The sequence below is a fragment of the Rhea americana genome, unplaced genomic scaffold (genome assembly GCF_003343005.1).
Source record: "Rhea americana isolate MKP2758 unplaced genomic scaffold, rheAme1 scaffold_21, whole genome shotgun sequence".
In the NCBI taxonomy this organism is placed as follows: Eukaryota; Metazoa; Chordata; class Aves; order Rheiformes; family Rheidae; genus Rhea; species Rhea americana.
In genome coordinates, this window is record NW_028186258.1 from 7,782,678 (window position 1) to 7,792,822 (window position 10,145).

General features: G+C 58.8%; 1 protein-coding gene across 3 annotated transcripts in view; it reads right to left on the minus strand.

The window, feature by feature from the left end:
• Positions 1 to 2,672: 2,672 nt before the first annotated feature.
• Positions 2,673 to 10,145, minus strand: part of SLC39A11 (solute carrier family 39 member 11) — a 97,420-nt gene continuing 89,947 nt past the window's right edge. For all 3 annotated transcript variants that reach the window (XM_085304752.1, XM_085304749.1, XM_085304748.1), the window contains 3 exons: positions 5,969 to 6,067; positions 4,538 to 4,696; positions 2,673 to 4,366 (listed from right to left, as the gene is read on the minus strand). In XM_085304752.1, the coding sequence (XP_085160878.1) occupies positions 4,288 to 4,366; positions 4,538 to 4,696; positions 5,969 to 6,067 (337 nt within the window). In that variant the 3' untranslated portion in view covers positions 2,673 to 4,287. The remainder of the gene's footprint in view (positions 4,367 to 4,537; positions 4,697 to 5,968; positions 6,068 to 10,145) is intronic.

The window sequence follows — 10,145 nt, forward strand, 5'->3', positions numbered from 1 at the left end:
CCGAGCTCGCCGCGTGCCACCGCGGCGCCCCGCGGGAGCAGCGCGGGCATCGGATCGAGGCGGGCGGATTTCCCGGGAGTGGATTTCCCGGGAGCCCAGGGGTGACGCTTCCTCCTTGCACCACGGCGCTCGAGGCACGCAGATCCTASAGGAAAAAAAACAGGAAAAACCTGCCTCGGACGTTGCTAGCGTCGCCYGCGGAAGAGAGGAGATGCTACCGGCTCGGGGGAGAGAGTCGACCCTGTATCAGGCCTCATCCTGCCCTTGGATCGAGGGAAGGCTCAACGAGACCGAATTCAAGCGAGAGCAATGGGCCGGCGCGGGACAAATTGCCACCAGAGCCCGAATCGCCCCCGCTGTCCCAGGGCGGATGGGCCCGGGCGCATCCCTGCGCACGTGCAACGGCGCCTTTGCCTTCCGCGCACGTGCCCCAAATAACCCCCTGTGCAGCGGCCTAACCCGCGGGCAAACCCGCACCCTTGCACGGCGCCTGCGCCGCTCCGGCGAGCTCGGCCCTCCCAAGCCCTGCTCCGAGCAGCCAGGCCGCTCTCCTTCGTTAGCGCTCCGGAAAACCCCAAAGCRTATATAAAGGAAGCAAGGAGCAGGCCACAAACCCACGTGAGGTTTGGGGTTATTTTTAAACCCAAGGGCAAGAGCACATCGCACACCATTTAGAAAAGAGCTTTTTCTTTACTTTGGGGGTTTTGAGGTTTTTGGATRTAGAGGAGTCACACGTTAAGTTTTTCTCCAGCAAATGCAAAAAAAGTTATTACTGTTCTAAGATGAAACCCAACAAAYGAATGTTGTTGTATAAAACGCAGTAGTGGGGGAGAAATCACCACTGTTGATACTACAACTTAATATTGACTTTTCTTACCACTAATTCTCTTACCGGTCATCTCTGTCTTCAGGCAGAAAACCCCAAACCCCTGTTGCTAGAGCCGGGAAACGGCCAACAGCCACCGCCGCCGGTCGGCTGCATCCCGCGGAAGAGCTCGCCCTGTGCGTCCCCCCGCAGGACCCACGGAAAGAAAAAAAACCCTTCGATTTAGCGTATTACGAAGGTTCGATACTCCGGCAAYGGGGCGAGGGAAGTCGGGCGCAGCCCTCGGCGGACAGCGCCGGCTTCGCTCCGGTCCCCGGCCCGAGGCCAGCCGACGGCGAGCGCGTGCCTGGAGGCAGCCTGGAAAAGCCGATGAGATGAAATAAAAACCTCGGTAAGCGGCTTCCAGATCTGCCCCCCAAGCCCCGTGTGCGCGCTCAGCCTTGGCACAGGAGCGTCGGCACCCCTGCGCAGCCGGGGCCGCGAGCTCCTCCGGCGCCGGCGAGGGCCACGCGGCTGCGCCCAGCTCCCGGGCCGGCCTCGAGCCCGCCGCCCCGGCAGGGCTGCCGCCTCCGGCTCCGAGCACAGGGCGATTTTCCCCTCTTTTCACTCCGGCTCAATCTGCCCCAGAGCCGGTTTCTCCCGGCTGCAGCCCCAAGCGACAAGTCGAGCGCTTCTCCGCTTTGCGTAGCTCGGCTGTGTGTTTATATTGCATCTGCTCAGAGCTGCACCTTTTAATTGACAGCTATTGTTTCCCCGTGTAATTTTGGGCCTGGCCCTCAGCCAGCTTTTCAATCATAGCGAGAAATAGATATCTAATTCCACTCACCCCAGGGTACAAACAGAAAAGAAGGATTTTCACATGTGTTTTCTGCATCACCCTCCTGCCCTCCCCACTCACTTCCTACGGGTCCAATGTACATAATTATCTCAGCTGGCTACATCTAAGCAGGATTAAATGCATTATGTGATATTATCTCCAGCAATCTGATTACAAGGTTGCCTTTAAATGCATAATGTGTTTTTTGTACCAACTTACACCACATGCCAGAAATCAAATGAGAAAACATTACTTACAAAACAGTCTGCTCGAAATCCAGACCTGTGGACATCCCCAAGGCTCTCAAGCTTCATGTGAAGGCTTTTGATTGAAAACGGAGAGCAAAAAGCCTTACGAGCACTCGGTGCRGCAGCGAATTAGCTGACCGGCGACGGGGGCTCTCGCTCGCGGCTTTGCCGAGGGTCGCGCGGGGGAAGGTGCTGGGCCGGGGCASGTCCACCTCCGCAGCCCCACGCTTCCCGCGGAAGGGCGGGCTCGGATGCCCCGAGCTCATCCACGCTGCTGGAAGACCTCCCGTTGCCCTCCCGTTTCCGTGCCCGACTTCGGGGGCCGCAACGCTCCGCGCYGCACATCGCCGCGACCTTCATCCCCGCGCTTCCGCCCAGCGCCGAGCCGAGGCCGACGCGGCGGGACGCAGCAGCCTCCATCGGGGCTGGCTCCAGGCGAAGCAGAGGCAGCACCTACACGTGCGCGCGCACGCGTCCGTGTGCGGGTGCACGGCCGATGCACGCGCACCCTCAAGTCAGTGCAGGCAAAGCCGTAGGATGCCGTTTTTCTGAGGGATTTGCTGCGGTGGTTTTTTCTGAGTCATAAGGCATTTACTAGGAGTTGGATGTGACTTGTTTTGTTTTGTTTTGTTTTTTAACAGACTACCCTTCCAGGTGGGAGGCAGGACCTATGGCAAGGCAAAAGCAGTTAAGCTGGAAAAAAAGAAAGGCAGCAGAATGGAGAGAGGAGAAGAAAGGGCATGGATTCACTGTATTAAAACAAAGCAGTACAAACTCTGAATTTCCCATTTATTGAAACCAATCACAGTTAAAAGGTCAAATCCATCRGCAAACAGTAGTTTTGTATCATCCAGGTTGACATACAGATGAAACACAAACGAAATCCAACCGAAAAGCGAACCGAAGCGAACGCCATGGCTCAGCCCCGCCGGCTCCCCGGGCTGCCTTCCCGCCGCCTCCCTAGCAGCACCTGCAGCAATCCCCGTTTGCAACGTTTTTTGGGTTTGCAACGGCCCGCCGTTTTTTGGGTTTGGAACCCGCCCGCCGCAGTCCCGCCCGCGCAGGGAGGCGCGTTTCGCGCCAGCTCCCGCGGCGTGCCCTTCCCTGGAGGGTGACGGCGGTGGCCCCAGGGCCAGCACCGGGCGCCCGGGAGCTGAGCGGCGCCGGCTCCCGACCCGCAGCGAGCCCAGCAACGGCCAAAGACGCTTGAGGAGGAGAGGGGTGAAGAGGCAGATACATGTGGTGCATGTTTCTGGCTCTTTGGGCTGGATAATTATTTCATCTTGATAAAGTATTTCACCCTGATCCTGCTAAGGGAAAGGAGAGCTGCTCTCCCCCTCGGGTTCTCCGTCGAGCCTGATTCAGCCCCGAGCTCCTCAATGGCCATTGCAGAGACAAGGTGCTGATGGGGCAGCCGCTGGGAAAAGCCCGCGTTTACGCTTCCTGGAGATCTTCGGTAAAGCAGAGAGTTATTAACTATTCAAAATAGCAGCCATAAAATAGCTGTGGCTCAGTAACACCAGAAACACAGTCACTGGCCCACGTGGACACGAATCCTGCCGTATGACAGTCACRCAGCACATTACCAGCAACGTGGATAACCACATCTTGCCTTTTAACAGAGCGCATGCTACAAAACGCACATGTTCTCCCTGTCTTCTTTAAAGGAGAAGACCTCTGGGTATTGGACAAGCCACACTGCATTGCAACAAAGCCCCACCTGGGAGATACGTTTCAGAAAAACAAGATGTTTCCCTCTTGCAGAGATACCAAGAAAATGCATTTTTTATTTGTTTGGACTATTTGCAACCATCAAAATCGCTAGTACCCTAAAAAATTCCCCAGGACCAGTGGATGTATTAGACCTGTCACAAAGTGCTGTCTATGTTACGTTAGGAATAATCCTTCCACCTGCCTTCAAAACCAAGTGTGGAAATGGAGCCTCTTGAAGGAGTTTACTCCATTCAAATGCCTTGGTACTTAACCGCAGAGTAGTGTAAACACTTGACAGTGAATTTCTAATCTTCTACAGAACAAAGATGACCAAAACCAAGAGWGACCTGGTTTAGAGAAACAACCCCAGAGCTGAAGGAAAAGTAAACTGTAACCTGCAGCCCCGTCAATGCATCTTAAGTAAAAACCAGTTAAAAAAAAAAAAAAAAAAAAGAAAATCTGGTGGCAAAAGGAAACCAGGACCTGCAAGGAGCCACCCATATTTGTGCTTTGAAAACCATTAACATTATGTTATGGGGAAAGATATATAAAATTATAGGTAATCAACACCAAACCAGATCAAAAAGTATATACAAAAAAGTCTAGAGGATAAAGTATGTCCAGTTCCAAGTGCCGCCACGCAAATTGCTCTGAAGTCTTCTGCTGGGAGTGGTGACCTGCCATTAGCCAAGGCCGACGTCCAGGGACATCATCACCACGAATCCTAATATTGAGGTCCAGGAAGCCAGCTTCCCATTGCCACTGCAAGGAGAAAAGGGGACGCCGTGAGCTCCTCGGAACCGCGGTGTTCTTTTACATGAAAAATGCACTGCTTTTGTCTCATYCGGGCAAGGTAAGGGCTCTTCCAAAGTCCTCTCTGCATTTCCCCATGTGTTTAACGGTATTTAGTGCTGGTCACCGAGGAGTTCTCACCTGGTTTGTGCCTCAGGGATGATATCATCCATGACCACATAGACCATCGCTCCAGCAGCAAAGCCCAAGGCATAGGGGAGAAGAGGCTCTGCCACCACCACAGCAAAGGCACCAAAGATGCCAGCTAAAGGCTCCACCATGCCGCTCAGCTGCCCATACCTGCAAAAAACACAAGACTAAAAGCCGTTGGGAACCTTGCAAGAGGGGCAGCAAAGCCCTCCCACGGTTCGTGTGGGCTTCCGGCTGGGAACTGGCACGGCCGCCTCCTYCTCCCTCCCCGGGATGGGGAAACCACCCTCCCTGCTGGGGCTGGGCCCTCCAGGGACCCGGCTGCAGGCTCCGCTTGGCCCTGGCGCCTTGTCCTTCATTGCAGCCCTGGGTGCAAACGTCGCAAACCCCCATGGGTTACCCACGGGCTAACCCGTAAGGGGAGAGAAAGAGGTTGYGCACTGCGGCACTGTTATTCTAAGCAGGCGGTGAGGGTGATCTGACCTAACCTAGCTGAGTTTGCCAGGAGGGGAATTAAGAGCTGATCTTTTCCCCAAYAGCTCTGCAGGAACTGGGGAACTCCAGCTTGCAGGCAGGGATGGATCCAGGAGGACATATTTCCAACCAGAACAGCTCAGGCCAAAATAGACATCTGGTCCCAGCCTTGACTGGATGAGTGACAGAATGAAATTCTGCTTTTCCCTCATGCTTTCTTTCCTCCTGGGTCCGTTTTAATGAGCACAGCTCTCCAGACCATGGGAACTGCCTTCCCGGCAGCAGCAACGCCAGTGCAAGTCAGAGCAGCGGCTGTGCTGAGGGAGCTGGAGGTGGTGGGTGGGAGGAAAAGAAAACAGAACTTTGGAGGGAGAAGTTTGAAGCTGTCCCCCCCCCCCGGCCTCCCATCCATCACTGGGCTGAGCACACGTGCACGGGCAGGAACGCGGCCTCGCGCTCGCAGAGTTCGTGCCCTTGGCTCTTTCAACTCAGGGAAAAGCAGAAAAAAAAAAGTGGGTTTGAAATCAAGCCCAGAGAGAAAAAATAAAACAAAATAATAAAAAAAACCCTTTTCAGTGCAGGATCTGGGAGCTAACCACAGGTGCTAAACAGCCAACAAAACAGGGCTGGGGTGAACCGCACGGATCGCTAACGTGCTCCGGGCTGCGTCGGAGGCTTCCCCCCAGCCCGGGCAGGCTCGGAGCCGCGGAGCCGGCGGCTCTCCGGGCCGGAGCCGGCTCCCGGCAGAGGCAGCAGCACCCCCCGGTACAGCTCTGCCTCCTCGCCACCGCTCTTCTTTTGGAGCTTCAACCCCGTGGCCAAGGGCTGTCGCCCACCTTCACGGGGGAGCGGGCGCGAGGCAGGGGGAGGTGATGTGACTGCCGGGGGGGGCCCGGGCAGCGCTCGCTGCCYCTGCACGGGGCCGCGGCGAAGGGGAGCTCTGCCTACCAGAACGCTCGCCACGTCGAGAGTCCAGCGCCGCGCAGAGGCAGGCTCACGGCAAGCCCTTCCGGGAAATTCTGGATCCCAATTCCGATCGCTAAGTTCCTACCCAAATGAAAACAGACATATACATTTATATGCATATAAACATATTAGGTGRAAAGGATAGGCAAGGATGGGGAGCTGGGAAAAGAAAGACGTTATTAAAGATATGTCTTTTTAACATAAACGCAGCTAGCCCTGGGGACTAATTGAGCTAATATTTAAYGTGTACAAAGCAAGCTTCGCCTTCAAAGAGCTTTTCCTCATTTAATCAGCTCTAGCACCAGCCCTGGGAGCAACGGAGAAACGGATGGAAAGAGAAGAGACTTGTCTGGGGAGGCCCCGTGCGGCATTTTAAACCCCAGGTTTCCCAGGCGTTTCAGCATCCCGGGAGCCCGGCCSGGGGGGACGTGGCGGGCTCCCGGCCCGGCTGCTGCGGTGGGGTGCTGGGCCCACGCGGGTGCTGCCGGGGCGGCGGGGGAGACCCACGCGCTGGGGAAAGCGCTCAGTGCTTCGCTGCGGGAGGGGAAGCCGCGCGGAGAAATCCTTCTTCAGACGAGCGCACCGCAGCACCCGCGGCGGACGGGAACGGGGGAGTTCGCRCAGCCCGGCTGTCGCCAAACTTGTCCTTTCACTCCAGAGAAAGGAAAGACGGATGCAAACCAGACCCGCCGGCATGCTCGACGGCCCTCGAAGCGGAGCAGGTTCCTCCTCCGCGAGAGGTTTTGCCAGCGAAGCCCCGGGCGCAGCGAGGATGTTGGTCCCTCRCCCGTGTGGCCCCCTGCCCTGCCCGGCCCTTACCCACACCGGTGCGGACTTCTCCCCTCCTGGGTGAGGCTCACAGCCACGGCGTCATCAGCACGGTTTAGCCACGGGCTTTTGCTCTCTTTCTCTCACCCGGCTCCGCTTAAAGCACCGTCCCCCGCGGCAGCAAGCACGGCTCCGTCGGAGCTTAAACCTCAGGAAGGGACAGGAACGGTTTGGAGGGGCGTTCAAGGGCACGCAGGGGAGATTCCTCCTCCCTCTTCATCTCCTTCGGCGCTCAGGTCTGCATTGCAGCTGCTTGCTGCTTCCCAGCACCCTGCGCCCTCGCGCTGGCCCGGAACGGCAGCTCGCCCCCACCCACGCCGATCTCTGCGCCCGGACCGGCACCCGCCCGTGTTTCGGAAACGGTCCTTTCGCTCCCCGGGGCGACGCGCCCGCTTCCCCGGGTTTGACGCTCACGGCCCCGCGGGGCGAAGAGCACTGCCCCGGCTCCTACGCAGCTCCGGGACCGCCCCTGCCGCGAGGCACCGCGGCCCACCGCAGCCCCGGGCGCCCGCCGGCGTGCACAACGCCAGGCTCTGATTTTTGGTGGGAAATGGGAATTTGGCACGCGGGCGTCCTTCGCTCCAGGAAGGAAGCTGCTGCAAAGCGCGCGAGCTTCCCGCAGAGCTGCCTCCCCTGGCCCGGCGCTTCCGCAAGAGCTAACGGAAACTTTCTGCCACGGTTGCAGCATTTAGTGTTTTGCGGGTTCTCCGGCGTCCACGGCGTGGGAGCTGGCAGGGGCCTGGCCCCCACCTGGGACGCTAAAAGYCGCTCGTGCCGGGGGGCCGAGGCTGCTCCGCCACCACCGGGGCTCCGGCCGCACCCCGAAGCCGCTCTGCAAAGTCGGGGGGGGCTGCCAGCGGCTGRAAGCTCCCTTCGCTGCTTGAAACACTTGTTTCCTATTAGTAAAATAAGACTGGTGAGAAAAATCTCTCCGGGTTGTTTAAACTTCCACCACGGTTTACAGAAGAGGGGAGGGAAGGGGGGAGCGGCCGCGGGTTTCCCTAACCGGGACAGGCTGCTACAATCAAAAACATTATTCAAGGGAAAGCGAGGGAGCGCGGAGGGGGAAAAACATCCTTTTAGAAAACACTGGAGCCGCTGTCTGCGTGCGGGGTGTTTTTTTTCTCCCTCCTTCTCACAAAGCAGCTATTACTCGCCCCGACCACAACAAATTAATGGGGTGGGAGCGGGCGGCGTGAATGGAGGGGTCTGTGCGGCGCGGGGACGAGGCCACCGCGCGCTGACCCCGCGCCGGGGGCTCCAGCCGCCGGGGAAGCCCGGGGGCAGCGGGAGCCCGCGCAAGCCACCGCGCAGCGCCCGGCGAAGCCACGCTTTGGGCGTCCGCCGCGTCCTGCCTTCCGGCATCCTCGGGGCGAGGAAGGACCTGCCGGGCTCCGCTGCGGCTGGAGGACGTGCCCGCGTCACTCCTGGCCYCCGGTCCCTCCGCGTCCCTCCAGCTCTTCTGCTTACCCGAAGCAGGTTGTCCATCATCTGCCCTGGCCACCCCACGTCCCTTCAACGCTTCCTAGCGTCCCCGCTCCGTCCCCCGGCCGCTCCTGGGACGTTAGAGCCCGCTGAGCATTGCCCACGGACACTAATTCCACCGGGGTGGGAATAACTGCTTGCCCACGCGGAGGCCAGGAGCACTAAGCCTTCCTGCTTGCTTCGCCTCGGTTCGCGGCACCGAGGGGACCTCCGCTCGCCCGGGGCAGCGTCTCCGGGGACGGCTGCGCGTTGGGGCGAAGACTGAGCTCTGACGCCCGAACCGCGACCAGAACCATCCCGGGGCACGGCCCTCTGCCCTTCCGCCGCCGGCCCACCCGCGCACGCCTCGCCGCCTCCCCAGCTCCCGCGTCGAGCTGCCGGGAACGCAGCTGGTAGGAAAGCGACAGGATCGAGGAAAGCTGCACTGTGCGCGAGGGACACAGCGGGCTCCTTCTCCCGGAACCACGTGGGGACTCCTGGAAGGCTTCTCCCTCCCGCAAAGAAACGCGCTGCGAACCAGGCGCTCAGAGAGGCGCCGGAGCAGCCCGACCCTCGGGAGCGGGCTCTCGGGGGGCACAAGGGGCCGCTGGCGAGGAGAGGAGCCAGCGTAAGCGAGGGACACTAACCCAAACGCAGCGCGCTGCGCGCCGGGGCTCTCACGCGAGGAAGGCGGGGAGAAACCGACAGCACGGGCGCCAGGAGCAGACCCTGCCCGACAGGTCGCACGTGTCCATCCAAAAGACGCGCKGCAGACGGGGAAGACGACCCGCAGCTCACCACCAATACGCACACGTGCACTGGTCTAAACAGCAGCAGCAAGAAGGAGCAGCGCAGTGAAACGACGTCTCGGGACGCACACGCGCCCTGATCAGCTCTGCCGCCGGCTCGCTGCCGCTCRGGGAAAACAGCGCAGTGCGATGGGACTTGGGCGCAACGGACCCGGGTGTCCTTGCAAGCATCAAGGATTAAGGTGCCAACATGCCTTGGAAATTTTACCTTTCCCAGCCCTTTGCCTCAGTTTCCCCATGCGTAAAGCCAGGATGATCACGGGGACTTTTTCCACAACCTCCTTCACCACCCAGGAATGAAAGTGCCACGGACGAGGGGAAGCCCTACGACAAGTCCCATCCGCACTTGAGCTCTCCAGGGAGCCAGCACCGCCGGCTCCCATGGCACAGGCAGGGTCTGGGCTTGCCCCGTGCCTGATCCCCTTCCGCAGCGGAGCACAGGGCTGTATTTTTAAGGAAGAAAAGGTAAAATCACGGCAGCCTGGCTGCACTCCGCTGAGGAACGGCTCCTTGCAGAGAGACGAGAACAAGCCGTGTCCTCGGGGGAACATGCCCACGGCTGGACCCTCTACCCCGCAGACCTGCCTGCCAATTGCTATGGCACCACGCTGGGAGACTCCAAGTTCACTTTCAAAAAAAAAAAAAAAAAGTTGGCATCTCTGCATATTTGCAAGGTCAAGGCACAGAAAGCCTTCTATAAGCCTAAACCCTTGTTTTCAAGGGCCTATTCTTTTACAGACTGATTATGAAAGCAGGCTACATATTCTTAACAAGCCCCTTTTCACTGCGGCTTTCGGTTCCCCGCAGTGTATAATGTGCATGTGTATTCTTGCATGGCAGGCCCTTACATACTGTTTTGATTGTTATCGTCCTGCCATGAAAGAGCCGATTGTTTTGGGTTCCCGAGATTACATCACGGCTCCCCACGGCGCCTGCTGCCGAGGTGTTTGATCCGGGCGCGCAGGTGGGAAGGAGCCCCGCGCCGAGCCAGGGCCCTGAGCGTTTCCCCATACCTGCCCGACCTGTTCGAGGCAGCTGCCTTCGCACGTCAGGCCCGT